The sequence below is a fragment of the Pelobates fuscus genome, chromosome 10 (genome assembly GCF_036172605.1).
Source record: "Pelobates fuscus isolate aPelFus1 chromosome 10, aPelFus1.pri, whole genome shotgun sequence".
In the NCBI taxonomy this organism is placed as follows: domain Eukaryota; kingdom Metazoa; phylum Chordata; class Amphibia; order Anura; family Pelobatidae; genus Pelobates; species Pelobates fuscus.
The window spans coordinates 35,491,446-35,507,547 of NC_086326.1; the positions used below are offsets into that span (position 1 = coordinate 35,491,446).

At 43.7% G+C, this 16,102-nt stretch overlaps 1 protein-coding gene across 2 annotated transcripts in view; it reads left to right on the forward strand.

Moving 5' to 3' along the window:
• Positions 1-16,102, forward strand: part of PDCD4 (programmed cell death 4) — a 48,520-nt gene that overhangs the window by 10,023 nt on the left and 22,395 nt on the right. For both annotated transcript variants that reach the window (XR_010085679.1, XM_063434802.1), the window contains exons 3-6: positions 491-781; positions 1,280-1,374; positions 2,255-2,368; positions 11,908-12,129. Coding sequence is in view for 1 of the 2 variants with exons in the window: in XM_063434802.1 (XP_063290872.1) it covers positions 491-781; positions 1,280-1,374; positions 2,255-2,368; positions 11,908-12,129 (722 nt within the window). In the remaining variant the exon portion in view is untranslated. The remainder of the gene's footprint in view (positions 1-490; positions 782-1,279; positions 1,375-2,254; positions 2,369-11,907; positions 12,130-16,102) is intronic.

Genomic DNA, 16,102 nt, shown 5'->3' on the forward strand with positions numbered 1-16,102 from the left:
TAGTAACAGCCAATAAGGCGCTTTCACTGAAATAATGAAGCAAAATTCCATTATTTCTATAAGATGGTCTCATAGAACCATCTGTGTGGCGCAATGTTTTGCAGCACATGTGCACAGCATTGACTGGGAGATCGGTTTCTGTGATCTAGGCTTACAAAGGAGTCACACAAGGGAGACTGGAGCTGTGAGGGAGAAAAGGTAAGTGAAACAAACTTTTTAACCCTTGCAGCGGGGACGTGGTCACCTAAATTGTGAGTAGGGCACTATTGCGTTGAATATGTATTCCTAATGCTATAGTGTTCCTTTTAATGCCATATTTTATACTTTGCTTAGTTGTACCTAGTGCTTTGGGGGCTGTTTTCATATATTGCCGGTATTGTATGCATTTGGAATACTGGGATTTTGTAATCAGCCCTGTATGTCCTAGTACTGTCACTTGGAAAGACTTGGTAACTATAAGAAGAGATAAAGGTTCCTGTCTTTGTTCCAGAGTCTGATAATCTGAACGATTCACTTTTTTTGGGGAACGAAGATCAAGCAGGGGTAGAAGAAATTGAAAATGAAATAAATGGGAACTGGCCTGTAACATCACTTAATGAAGCAAGACTTAATGCTAAAGCAAAGCGACGCTTAAGGAAGAATTCTTCACGGGACTCGGGAAGGGGGGATTCTGTCAGTGATAATGGAGAAAGTTCTCGAGTGGTGCTACCCACAAGTCCCAGGGCTAAACTTATGGACCGAAAGTCTAGAACTGGAAAAGGAAGGGGATTGCCAAAGAAAGGTTGGTATGGTGCGTTTAGATTATGTATACATGCAACTGAAGGCTCACAGCTATTGAGCTAAGCCACGGATTGCAGTGCTTGGCTAAGTAGAGTTAGTGTTTAGGCCCTTTTAACATTAGTAGTGGAGGCGGGGAGTGGTGCACAGCGGACCCCCTGGCAAGAAATCAAACATCCTAAAACAGTGGGGGAACACCAAGACACTCTTGGCACCATAACCAATACAGCTGACTGCAGTGCTTATGGTGTTTGGAGTGTTCATTTAGGCATATCACTCCAAGAGCACAGTCCTTATTATGTCAGAGCTATTCTAAACCCAATAAACACTGGGTGTAATGTGGCCAGTCATGCGACTGCCCCTCGAGGCAGACACGATTTTGCTCCAAAATTTGTATTCCCTGACCATACAAAGAGAAGTTTTATTACATCGTTGTCACCATTAACGGTAGTTACATAAATGTTCCTGTGAAACCTTTTACCTCTGGCATTTTCCTGTTTAGGAGGAGCTGGTGGTAAAGGAGTATGGGGACCTCCTGGACAAGTGTACGATGTTGAAGAAATCGATGTGAAAGACCCAAATTATGATGAGGATCAGGTTAGTTGCTGTTCTATTCAGGAGGCATATTATTTTGCTAGAACAAGCTCTGACTCTCATTCTCACTGCTCAAAGTAGTCTTTGTGGAAATCCAATGGACCAAGATTTGGGGATTATTTTGTTTTGTACCAATAAGAGCTGTGATAAAACCTGTACCGTTTGAGGACTGCATTTTCTGGTTTGAGAAGCACTGTTGTGTTTACTTGATTACATCACCTTATCTCATATTTTTTACACAATTTTCAGCCATTTTCACTTACAGAAGTTACCTTGTGAGCTTTACTTTGCTGTGGGGGAATAGCCAGGGGTATCGGAGAAAATGTCTCTCATGGATTAAACAAAGGATTCCTTGCATGGGACTTCAAAATATCAATTTTACTATAAATAAATAATAAATGTTTTGCAGAATGCTGCACCATAAGCCTGCCTCCTTAGCCACGCCCCCTAATGCCAGAAAAAGACTTCCTGATCAAGTGTTTGTACACATTTTTTTCAGCACCAACAGCACCAAGTGTTATTAGTGAATAATTATATATTAACAAGCTTGAACAAGGACATTCCCATATATGTCTATAAATGGTCATTGAAGAGGATCTTTAAAAAAGACCACGTGATCAAGTAATTTTTGTTTGATTATCCTGCCCTAGTCTACACAGTGTGTGCATTGTTGTGGCTTTGCCTCTAAACCTGTGTAGATCTTGGTTTATGTGAGTCATTGTATGTTAATATGTTGCTGACTCTTCTTGGAGTGAAGAGGTTAAGGGGTTAAGCTGTCTGTATTCTTTTTAATAGTTCAGCAGTCTGAGCCATAAAGCTTTGTTTTGTTTTCACTGGTACTTTTGCTGATAATGCCGTTTCTCCCTTTTTGTCATTTTTACAGGAGAGCTGTGTTTACGAGACAACTGTTCTTCCTCTTGATGAAAAGACGTTTGAAAAATCAGTCACACCAATTGTTCAAGAGTATTTTGAACATGGAGACACCAATGAAGTTGCAGTATGTTCTCTAATGTATTTAGTGGGATTTAGAAAAATGCTGTGCTGCAGTTAAATTAATTCTGATAACCTCCCCCCTTCCTTTCAACTGCCATGCATAAATCATTTGGGTGTAATTGTTGGAGGAATTGTTTCTGTATCTAGTGATTTTAAACTTTACAATCTTGTAAATCTAACTTAAAAATACACATTTTAACCAAAATACAAAATATCTTGGTTTAAATATCGTAACTACTATTTATTTAGTTTATTTTATTACCGTATATACTCGAGTATAAGCCGAGTTTTTCAGCCCATTTTTTGGGCTGAAAAACCCCAACTCGGCTTATACTCGAGTCAAGGTCTGTATTATGGCAATTTGCATTGCCATAATACAGACCGGGGGAGAGGGGGGCTGGCAGAGCTGTAACTTACCTTTCCTGCAGCTCCTGTCAGCTCTCTCCTCCTCCGCGCCGTCCGGTCAGCACCTCGGTCAGCTCCCAGTGTAAATCTCGCGAGAGCCGCGGCTCTCGCGAGACTTACAGTGTAAGCTGACAGAAGAGCAGAACGGACGGCGCAGAGGAGGAAAGAGCTGACAGGAGCTGCAGAACAGGTAAGTACAGCTCTGCCAGCCCCCCTCTCCCCCCCACTGAACTGCCACTGGACCACCAGGGAAGGAGAGCCCCCCTCCCTGCCATATATCAAGCAGGGAGGGGGGACGAAAAAAATTAATAAATAAATAAAATAAGAAATAATAATAAAAAAATAATAAAAAAAAAAATTAATAACAAAAAAAAGGGGTATAAGGTCCACTATGGGAGGGGAGGGGGGGGTATAAGGACCACTATGGGAGGGATGGGGTGGGTTAAGGACCACTATGGGAGGGATGGGGTGGGTTAAGGACCACTATGGGAGGGAGGGGGGTATAAGGACCACTATGGGAGGGAGGGGGGGGGGGATAAGGACCACTATGGGAGGGAGGGGGGGGGGATAAGGACCACTATGGGAGGGAGGGGGGTGTAAGGACCACTATGGGAGGGAGGGGGGGGATAAGGACCACTATGGGAGGGAGGGGGGTATAAGGACCACTATGGGAGGGAGGGGGGGATGAGGACCACTATTGGAGGGAGGGGGGTATAAGGACCACTATGGGAGGGAGGGGGGGGATAAGGACCACTATGGGAGGGAGGGGGGGATAAGGACCACTATGGGAGGGAGGGGGGGATAAGGACCACTATGGGAGGGAGGGGGGGGGGATAAGGACCACTATGGGAGGGAGGGGGGGGGATAAGGACCACTATGGGAGGGAGGGGGGGGATAAGGACCACTATGGGAGGGAGGGGGGGGATAAGGACCACTATTGGAGGGAGGGGGGGATAAGGACCACTATGGGAGGGAGGGGGGGATAAGGACCACTATGGGAGGGAGGGGGGGGGATAAGGACCACTATTGGAGGGAGGGGGGTATAAGGACCACTATGGGAGGGAGGGGGGGGTATAAGGACCACTATGGGAGGGGGTGGGATAAGGACCACTATGGGAGGGATGGGGGGGGGGATAAGGACCACTATTGGAGGGAGGGGGGTATAAGGACCACTATGGGAGGGAGGGGGGGGGTATAAGGACCACTATGGGAGGGGGTGGGATAAGGACCACTATGGGAGGGATGGGGGGTATAAGGACCACTATGGGAGGGATGGGGGGGATAAGGACCACTATGGGAGGGATGGGGGGTATAAGGACCACTATGGGAGGGATGGGGGGGATAAGGACCACTATTGGAGGGAGGGGGGGTATAAGGACCACTATGGGAGGGAGGGGGGGGTATAAGGACCACTATGGGAGGGGGTGGGATAAGGACCACTATGGGAGGGATGGGGGGTATAAGGACCACTATGGGAGGGATGGGGGGGATAAGGACCACTATGGGAGGGATGGGGGGGATAAGGAACACTATGGGAGGGAGAAGGGGGATAAGGACCACTATGAGAGGGAGGGGGTGGGATAAGGACCACTATGGGAGGGGAGGGGGAAGTAAGGACCACTAGGGGAGGGAAGGGTAAGGACCACTAGGGGAGGGGTGAGTCAGGACCACTGGGGGGGGGGGGTGAAGGAACACGGGGGTGGGGAGGTAAGGACCACTGAGGGAGGAGGAGGGGAAGTCAGGACATATGGGGGGGGGAGGGGGCGGCAAATTTTTTTTTGCCTACGGCGGCAAATATCCTTGCACCGGCCCTGCACACACTGCATTCACACACTGCATTCATACACACACACACTGCATTCATGCACACACACACTGCACTCATACACACACGCTGCACTCATACACACACGCTGCACTCATACACACACGCTGCACTCATACACACACGCTGCACTCATACACACATGCTGCACTCATACACACACACATACGCACACACTGCATTCATTATACACACACTGTAAATAAATATTCAATTAATATATTTTTTTTAGGATCTAATTTTATTTAGAAATTTACCAGTAGCTGCTGCATTTCCCACCCTAGTCTTATACTCGAGTCAATAAGTTTTCCCAGTTTTTTGGGATAAAATTAGGGGCCTCGGCTTATATTCGGGTCGGCTTATACTCGAGTATATACGGTAGTTAGGAAATTCCTTATTTACCTTTTTAAATACTCTCCATTTTTCAGAATCTCAAGCTTATCCTACAGCACCCAGACTTAACTCCTCTTCCCACTGATGTAATATAAGGAAGTGCTGCTTTTACATCTTTACAGTTTCTTTAATTTCAGCTTGATCTGTGGTGGCTATGTGGAAACTTTACAAAAGGATAGCATTCAAGAGTATTCTAAAAATGAAAACAACTGTAGTGTCCCTTTAAGTATTTCTGTGTTTTCCATTTTTCTTGATTTATTTTTTTTTATTTCCATTTTCCTTTAACCCCTTAAGGACCAAACTTCTGGAATAAAAGGGAATCGTGACATGTCACACATGTCATGTTTCCTTAAGGGGTTAATGGCTTTCACAATATTGGAATCTTAGAAAAGGATGTATTGTACGTTAGATGCCAATCAAATATATAAAGAATGACCCTTTGGACTCTGGTGCTTAGCAAGGTTACGCAATGTGTTCCTGGTACCTGTAATGCAGCAAAATTGGCAATAATTTGTGTACAAAAAAAGATAAGGTTCCTTGTTTTCACGAGGTATGATTATTAATCTGTGTTTGGATAATACAGCATACAAGCCAAGTGCTCCATACCTGGCAGGATATTTCTCAGTCCCAGTTTTGGATATGTGTCCTATAGTGGTTTATTTCGATTTTCCTCTCCCGAGAAGCACAGTGTGCAGCCTTCATTTGCCGTTGTCTGGATTGATTGAATGCCTGGCTGTCAACTTGACCCATCTGTGAGATAGTCCTCCATAACAGTAAAAGTATGACATGCCTCTGTGATGTGGCCTCAGGAAAGGACATGTCATAGATGTACATGGCTAGTGGCCAGATGTGGGAAGTATTCTACAAACTGAAAAACTGAAGTTACTAATTTTTCCTGGCTCTCTGTTTTTTTTGCCCTTGAGAGTGATTTGTCTTCAAAACAATCACTTATCTGCATTTTGAATGTATTTTAACAAAAACATACCTGTTGATTATTAATGGGTTATGCCCAAAAGAACAGAGGAGCATTGTGTAGTCTGTGTGTGGTTCAATTACAGGCTTGCCTAGGCTTGTCTCTTTCAACAAAGTTGAATCGTTTTATTCAGGTGAATGGAGTCTCTGTAATGTTGGTTTATATGGTGAGAATATCCAAGGTTTTTTACTCAATCTCTCATCCACTTGAAATGGCAAAAAAAAAAAAAGTCATACTGGAATTACTCTCTTTCAATTATTTTATCTTAATCTGGTTAAAAGTGTTGCCACCAATTTAACACTTGTTCAGGTACATTGTGCCATTGTACGAGATAGTCCTGGAAAATTCAGAGTAATGTTGTATTTAGATCATTTTAAACACGCTTCTTAGTTCCAAGCAGACGCTTGATTGCAACTTTGGAATCAAAAGGGAACATTTGCAGAAAAAGTTTCTCTTCATGTTAAAGGGACACTCCAGGCACCCAGACCACTTCTGCCCATTGGAGTGGTCTGGGTGCCAACTCCCACTACTCAACTGCAATAATTACATTGCAGGGTTAACTCCTCCTTTTTTCCTGGCACTGGAGTTTCCCTTTAAGCCCACCACAATTTCACACTACCCTAATATCGGTGGGTCCTACACTCATTTTAAGAAGAGGGCTAAACTTGCTAACTGCATTACTTACTGCTTAGAGAAACTCCTTTCAAATGCATGCTTTGCTGAGGTCCACTCCAGATGGGTACCTGGAGTGGAGGTGTAAAGCCATGAACCATGCTTCTGCTGGACCTGATACAGAAAGTGTGAGTAGCACCAGTGCCACCAAGGGTTGGGATGGGGGAATTGTTTGTTGAAAACAGTCCATTTCAGTACAAAGGGTAGTCAAATGGTATTTCTATATAACTGTCAAAATTGATTGGTTGTTGAATAAAAATGTTTATTTAAATCTTCTATTTGTTTTTGAGAAATTTTTATAAATGAGTTTACCGAAGAAGAAAAAAAGAGAGAAATGGGGATATAGTGTGATGAGATAGAAGACTATTATTGTTGTAAGTGCAGTGATCTAACTAATGATACAAACTTGTAAAGTGGACTAATCACCAATGGAATATTCTACTAGTGCGTTTTACTAGGTTTTTTTTGTTGTTTTTTGTGATTGCACCATTGTTAGTACTTTGTAAATTTCCCCAGTGTGTCACGTTTGGCAAAGCTGTGAGCATGAGTGACACAGGTTACCTCTAGCTGAGACATGTACTTATGAAGTGGGTCCTATGACTAATTTCAATAAATTTGTTCTTTGCTCCCATGAAAATTTTTTGTGTGTCTGCTGCTCAGTTATGCCTTTGCCCCTAAATGGAATTCGTATTGCCTTGTTTGGCGAACTCTCCATTGACACAGATACAAAGTTTAAGTGAGCGGAGATTGTGAGTGGAATATCTGTCCTAGAAGGAACTTTACAAACAGCTTTACATACAGAGGAGTGGGTAAGCAGGGCCGGTGCAAGGATTTTTGGGTACATAGGCGAAGATGTATTTTTCCGCCCCCCCATTCAAAAATAACATCTTCACCTATGTGCCTCTTAACCAGCCCCTCTCCCCGTCCATTATTGGTCCCCTCCCTTCCCTGTACCTTAGTGTTCTTCTGACAGTCACACACACTCAATGACAAACACAGAGACTCACTGATCTGACACACACACACTGATTGACACTCATTGACAGACACACTGATAGTCACACACAGACTCAATGACAAAGATACTCTCATTGATTTGACAGACACTCACAAACAAACACACACTGACAGACACACACATACACTGACACACTCACATGCAACACTCATACAATCACTCACAGACACACATACACTCACTCACGCACACACTCACAGTCACTCACAGACACACATACACTCACTCACGCACACACTCACAGACACACATACACTCACTCACGCACACACTCAGTCACTCACAGACACACATACACTCACAGACACACATACACTCACGCACACACATACACTCACTCACGCACACACATACACTCACTCACGCACACACATACACTCACTCACGCACACACTCAGACACACATACACTCACTCACACACTCACAGACACACAGTCACTCACAGTAACACATACACTCACTCACGCACACACACAGAGACACACACACACAGAGACACACACTCACAGACACTCACACACACAGACACTCACACACACTGACACTCACACACACTGACACTCACACACAGACACTCACACAGAGACACATACACACTCACAGACACACAGACACTCACTCACACACAGACACTCACTCACACACAGACACTCACTCACACACAGACACTCACTCACACACAGACACTCACTCACACACAGACACTCTCACACAGAGACACATACTCACAGACACACACTCACACAGACACACACACTCACACAGACACTCTAACACAGACACTCTAACACAGACACTCTAACACAGACACTCACACACACAGACACTCACACACACAGACACATCACATACATTCACAAATTATTTTAATAAATAAATAATATCCACCCAGCCTCCCTACCTGGAGAGCTGGTGTGGATCATTCCCTGGGGTCCAGTGGGGCTGCTGGGCGGCGTGCGGCAGTGCTGCGATCAGGCGCTGCGAGGGAGCTCTAACCTCTCTGCTCTGCTCCCTCGCGGGCTGTCTGCTGATGCCGCGGGAGCCGGAATATGACGTCATATTCCGGCTCCCGCGGCATCACTAGACAGCGCGCGAGGGAGCAGAGCAGAGAGGTTAGAGCTCCCTCGCAGCACCTAATCGCAGCACTGCCGCACTGGGGGGCGGAGATGGTGGCCGGCAGGAGGGAAAGCTTCCCTCCTGCCGGTCACTGAAATCTTGCGCCCCCGGAGCCGGTGCGCCCTAAGGCGGCCGCCTGTGCCGCCTTATGGACGCGCCGGCCCTGTGGGTAAGCTGTCTCTGCTACCACATAAAACAGAGACAACTTGCTTCCCACCGGACATTAGGGACAGAGCTAGAAAACTGCCATTGTTGTATCCTCACTGCTGACAACGGTGACCAAAAAGGGAGGACAATACAAAAAATTGGTTAGGTGTGTATGTGTCTGTCAGGAGATCTTTTGTGAACAACAGCCAGGGACACAATTTTTGTGCTAGGTCCCTTGTGTGCTGCCTTGGTGTTCTGGATTTTATGTTGCTACTTATACCTGCAGTTATTTCTCCAAATTGCTGCTGCTATATTTAGTTAAATGAATCTAGGCAGTGACATGTAACTTCTTGTGTCACAACCCGCTTGCAGCATTGTAATAGCGGAGTGTAACTTTAACACCAGTGGCGTTTTTCAATTTGAAAACACAATACAGGTAGCTTAATACCAATAAACTCTTGGGATGTCTGATTGCAAGATTCTAAAGACAATAATTCGTAATATTTTTCTAACTTTTCCTTTATTATAAATTGTTTTATACGTCTAACACTCCATGTTTTATGATGATTTTTTTTTTTTTAGAAAGCAATGAGACCTTTTCAGTTCCAGCCCCTGTAGTGTTTGAAATGGTCAGAGGAAGGGAAACTTTCTAATCTCCTACACAAACTTGGCTTAACAACAATTCCCGGCGGGGTGTAGCCCTGAGTTCCATATCATAAAATTTCATAACAATGTGTGGAGTTATTTTTTTCAAATGCATTTGACATTGTACAGAGGAGGCAGCTGGAGCAGTGTCACCAGTATAGGACAAGCCTGTGTGTGTCAGCTAGCAGAAGGCTATGTTTAATTGGTCAGGTGTCCCTGTAGTATGCTCAGTATGGGCACCCTGTGCTGCTGTTCTAGTGTGATTTCACATAGCCATCTGGATGGTTTTAACCCATTCTGTTCCAACACGTGTGCTGTCGCAGTAACCTGTTTTTGCTATTTTGCCCTAAATTGTGAAAGTACTATCTTAAGTCAAAAGTGCTTATAAAGGTTGCAAGAATTTTTGTTGTCGTTTTTCTTTATTTTTTTCTAACTGAAAAAGAGGAACTGGCCCCTTTTTGGTGGGAATAGTTCCTCTTTTACTGACCACGTAACGTATGTTCCTTTTGAACACGAAGGCTAAACTTCTTCAAAGGGCAAATGAAGCACTTGACCATCTGACTTAAACTTGGCGTTTAAAATAAATATAGGGTTCTCATTGTATGTAGGCACCAACAGAATCGTTAATAAATCTTGTAGTGTTCTTTGTGGAGAAGCCTACTTAGTCATAGGTGCACATAATTTCCCCTTGACTGCCTGTCCGGGACTGAGCTTTTATGGTCCCTACCTGGAGAAATTGATTACATATGATGTTTATGTGAATGGGCCTTTGCTTGATATAACTAAACATTTAAAAAGTTATTTGTCTATTATATCCATTACCTCTAATAGGAGTGTTGCTCTTGAAATACCCTTGTTCAACATCTGTACCGTGTGACACCAAGTTATAAGAGCATTATGGAGTACTGCATATATCTTATGGCATACACAGGACATCTCTGTAGTATGAATATTACTCCCTTACACACTATGAATGACTTGTGGTAGTAACATGTCCTAGTGTTATATACTGAAAATGTATTGTACAATCCAGCCTTAATGAGCTTTGTGCTTGGACACAAAGAAGAAAATGGAGAACACTCTACACATTACATTCAGTATCCATAGTGTATTGGATCTATTTTGTTGTATAACAATAATAGGTGTTCTAATCAGGGCTGCTTTATATACTCTTTATAAAACCTTTTTGCAGGGGCTTCCTGGCACACACTGCCAGCGATGAACACCTACCTACACATGCATGGATTTGCCCTTCCTGATACATATTCCCAAACAAACAAGCCAGAAACGTACATAACCACTGTTGGAAAAACACTGATACACACATACAGAAGTAAATGAATAAAAGCATATTTTAGCCACCCTACTATTTGCATATCCTTTCGGTACAAGAGAGTAGTTTCCTTAGTGTCCATTTGGAGCAGGCTGGTCAGAGCTGTTTTCTTCTTTTTTCACACGTGTCTCTGTAATATGTAATCCCTTCCTCCCAGCCCTGATGCATGTTGGAGTATAGTATGTCTGATCTGGCAGGAGCCTGGCCCATTCTTGTTCAGCTGCTTACAGCGTTCCAGTTTAGGGAGATATATTTGAATCTCCATAGGGAGACCGCATGGCATATAAAGAGCTCCAAGTGCACCCCAGCTCTTAAGCAGACTCTTCTCTAGTATGTCGGTATTAAAGCCCTAGCCAATCCCCTCCCCCCCCCTTTTTAAATATAAACTATCCATATCTAGCCAACCTAATAGTGATGTGGGCTGCTAAAATGTATACCTGTAAAAAAGCACTGCATAGAAAGCCATATTTATTGTAGGTTAAAGGGAGTATCAGATGTGTAAATGTATAGACAGACTGGTCTGACACCTAGTGGAGAAAGTCTGTTGGATTAAATAGAAAAAGGGAATTTGGCTTTTACACAGATGAGTGATAACTGTTAATATACATAACTCTGGGTTTTGTGAACTAGAAGTGAATGCTAAGCAGGTGTTAACCACAGGCTTGTCCCAGGGTTCCAATTTTTATGTCACAAACCATTCTTTGTGCCCTGTACATCCATGCAACGGGCCTGCCTTAAAAAGTAAATATGTAGGATGGTATCTATGTGCATGTAGTATTCACTTCATACCTGCCAAATGCACTAGGAACATACTGTACAAGGTCATTCATTTCATAATGTTAGCCCAATATAGCCAATCTGGAAATTAAACACTGGGAGTATTTTTTAACATTCATCCTTGTAGTCGAACATTTGTGAAATCGCTTGCGAGTTCTCTGTAATCCTCAGTTTAGTGGGTAACCCTGTTAATGCATGTCTTGTCCAGATATCCCTTCTGACTGTGTGTTTCTTTCAGGAAATGTTAAGAGATTTAAATCTTGGGTATATGAAGTGTGGGCTGCCAGTGCTGGCCGTGTCCTTGGCTCTAGAAGGAAAAGCAAGCCACAGAGAAATGACTTCCAAGCTCCTGTCTGATCTGTGTGGTACTCTCCTCAGCACGGATGATGTTGAAAAGTCTTTCGATCAACTTCTTCAGGAGCTGCCTGAATTAGTTTTGGACACCCCTAAAGCTCCACAGGTATATTAAATTGTCTATTTTTAAAACAAAGGGTCTCGTATTGTATATAGCTCGTCCCTTGCGGCTTGTGTTAGTCCACGCTTGGGGTATTTCACTTGATGGCTTATTACGTCATGTTAATTTTAGTGGAACACACCAAGCACCATAACAACTATTTTATGTTTCTAGTTGTTATGGTGCTAGGAATGCCCAGACCTCATCCTCCATGGTAACTAGTCATGTGATGTGCGATTGGTCACGTCCTGTTGTGCAGCCAGAAACATCTGCAAGTAAGGGCACCAGGGTGCTCCTGGCACCATGACCACTGCAGCAGGCTGTAGTGATACCGGAGAAACTGACGGAAGCCAAGCACAGAGAGATGGACACAGGTTTCTTCAGGAAGGAAGAGATTCTTTATTGGATCACCGATCGGGACTCAGAGGGACTAGCGTCACCAAAATACAGCAAATTCTGAGCCCCGGACAATAGTGCAGGCTCCTTATATAGGCATATAACTCCTCCCATATTAAGCTCCACCCGCACATTCTCTTAACCAATCAACACAAATAAGAATTAACTTCCTGTTTGACCGCATGGTTTGTCCAGCACAATGGAGGAGGGGGAATACTACATCCTGTATTCTTGCACATGCTCCGTACACTACTGATCGTATCTTGCCTCGTGCAACCAACTGATCGATACGTCAGCATATGCACGTACACATGCCACGTGGTAATCTCGGCCTACTAAATTTATTTTTACCTAGATTCCACCACATTCCCCCCTTTGATGCCTCTTGATATTTTACAATTACTTGAGGCATCACATAACCTTAGTTTTGCTTACACCGCAAGTTACCTTGAACCAAACCAGACTTATCTTATGATGTGAATCTTTTAACACTCATCTTCCTGCATTGGTTCTCCTTGATCTAGAGCCTTATACTTATATATCGCCATTATCTGTGCAGCAGCCTTCCTCTCTGCTATACTTCCTATCAGGCTTTGCACAGACCTAACTACTAAGGGTATAAGACACGGTAGGAGTAGACACAACAGTAAAATCAGTAGGACTCCACCTACCACTGCCTTAAGCCCTCCAAACCACTCATACCAGCTACCAAACCAACTACTTGGATTGTACCCTTTCCATACCTGAGTAGGCACATGCGCTAGTTTAACCATATGGCTAGTAAGCTCAGCTATTGCTTGCCCTACGTCATCTATTTGAAGACAGCAATTGCTTAGGTTAAACTTCCCACATACACCTCCCTCTACTGCCAAAAGGTAATCCAAGGCTAATCTATTCTGGTATACTGCTGTCCTCATCCTGGTATTATGCTTCGCTAGAAGATTGAGCGCTTGTGATGTTTCATTAGTGATAATCTCAACCACCGCCTGTAATCTTATAATGCGGTTGAGCATATAAATAGGGGTTCTATAACCAAAGGTACCATCTTCTGCCCACGTGGCTGGCCCATAATAATCTATGATACGCTGGGGAGGCCATTCATCATCTTCCCAGGCGCCTATCTCTATGGGTCCCCTTTTCTTCCTATGATTCACATCATGCACTTTAACACCTAAAGTCTCACCTGTTTCAATTGGTAACAAGAAGAAGGATGGTTTGAGCATACCCAACACACATGCCCCTTCCCAGTCCTGTGGCAACTCCGAATAGGCTTTCTTACCACAGATCCAGTACAAATTTGCTGGGGCTCTCCAGGTAGATGTGATGGATAAATCAAACCACACATCCTTTAAATTGGCATATCTGGCAAACGGGTTAGATGGTTCTGAGACATTTGAAGCCGACCACCAAGTTGTATTTTTAGTATCATCATCATAAGCTTTTTGCCCTAGACAAGTTAATTCTCCTACAGAAGTATTATACATTATTCCTTTCCTTGCTATGCAAACATAACCTATGATGGAGGTCTTTAATCTCCACTCAGATTTACCTCTAACACTCAAATGATAATCGGCTTGTGTAGATATTAGTTGGTCAACTGCCTCAGAACCGGACATTACCTCCTTTGCTTCCCAAGGCCATTGGTCTCCCATGTTAGTACCTCCACACACATAGCAGTTGGTAACATTAAGACTACCGGCAATACTTTCAGCTAGGTCAATGAACAGGTTTTTAGCGTTATGGGGGATCTTATTATCTATACTCATCTCTTCATAAAAGGAATGGTATACTTGATGAGTCTGGGAGGATACCGTATCAGTCTCTATTCCTATAAACAATAATGTCCCAGGATCTAAACCCGTCCCGTATATCTGAAACCCAAATAAATTTCCATACTTATCTAGGAACTTGTCGGGGTTATTAATAAGTATATGGACTGGGTTGCATTCCATAGACTTACAATAAGGGCTAGTCGGCAACTTAGTCACTATCATGTCTTTGTCTACTGTCTGTCCCCAAGTCGCCCACCCCACACAAGACCAATATGGGCAAAAGTTATAGTCTTTATTTGGGCATCTAGGACTTACATATTTATTTTTACTACTGGGACAAATATATTTATCATTAGACCCATACGTCCTCTCCCATCTAAGATCCCCACATACATTCCACGGTTTTCTACCACTTGATATCGCTTTACACGCATCAAATAGCAGAACACCCGAAGAATATACGGATTCTAACACCGTCTTATTAATTAGGGTCCCCTGAGGATCTCCATTCCTGAGAGTCAACCAAATTGTACGAGGTTGATACTCTGGACTGAAGCACTTAGGTTCTCCTACTCCTAAATGGCACACACTATAGTCTATATTTAGGTATCTACATCTTGATACCTCTCCTTTACACTCGTATTGTGAATGCCAAATTAGGGTTTGGGAAATATGGTTACCTGTTCTCGTAGTCTTAATGCATACCTCACAGCTAGGAGTGTCGGTACCTCTACCTTCCTGAATATAAAAACACATGTAAATAAACACAATCAAAAGCACATCTTTCGCCGTCATCCTCAGTCTTCGTCCGTGCGATGGAACCTCAGCTTCCAGGATGTGAGGGCTGCAGGGAATGGAGTTCTGCTCGTCTTCACAGGTGTCCCTTCGAGACTTTCCTGGCTTATACACTATGTGTTGGTAAGCGGACAGGCTTTATTATGGCCTTCTCACTCACACCTGTAACAATAAAATTTGTAATCCACAATAATTCCTCGTTACTCCGACTGAGTGGTGCGTTTCAACCGGATCTTGCAGGGATTCTCTGGATCTGCTGTAACTTGCCAAGAATCGACTGCTGCTGGTTTAACCCTGGAGTGATGTATCCACGGAGTTACTTCGGCTACTTTTATCGCTGTAGGGGTAGACAAAAGAACAACATAAGGACCTCTCCACTTGGGCCCTAACGGTACATTATTCCACTCTTTAATCCACACTTGGTCTCCTGGATGATAACTATGAACAGGGGGATAAATATTCACAGGTAATCTATCTTGTACCCATTTCTGTACCTCCTCCATAGTCTTACCCAACTCTACAACCTGCTGCCGGGTAATTCCTTCTCCCAACTGACTCAAATCCCCCCTTAAGTTACCAAGTACGGGAGGTGGTCGCCCATACATGATTTCAAAAGGAGAGAGGCCCATCCTTCTGGTAGGGGTACTGCGGATTCGCAATAGAGCTATAGGTAAGAGAACGTTCCACTTAAGTTGGGTTTCCTGACACATTTTAGCCAACTGGTTCTTAATAGTTCTATTCATTCTCTCTACCTTACCAGAACTCTGGGGTCTATATGCGGTATGAAGCCTCCACTTTATACCAAGCATATGAGTCAGTTGTTGTAGGCACTGATGAACAAAAGCTGGACCATTGTCCGATCCTATAGAACAGGGTAGTCCATATCGGGGTATTATTTCTCGTAGCAGGAATCTTACAACTTCTCCTGCTTTCTCTGTACGAGTAGGACATGCTTCTACCCAGCCTGAATAGGTGCACACAATTACCAACAGGTAACGATGTCCACCCGATTTAGG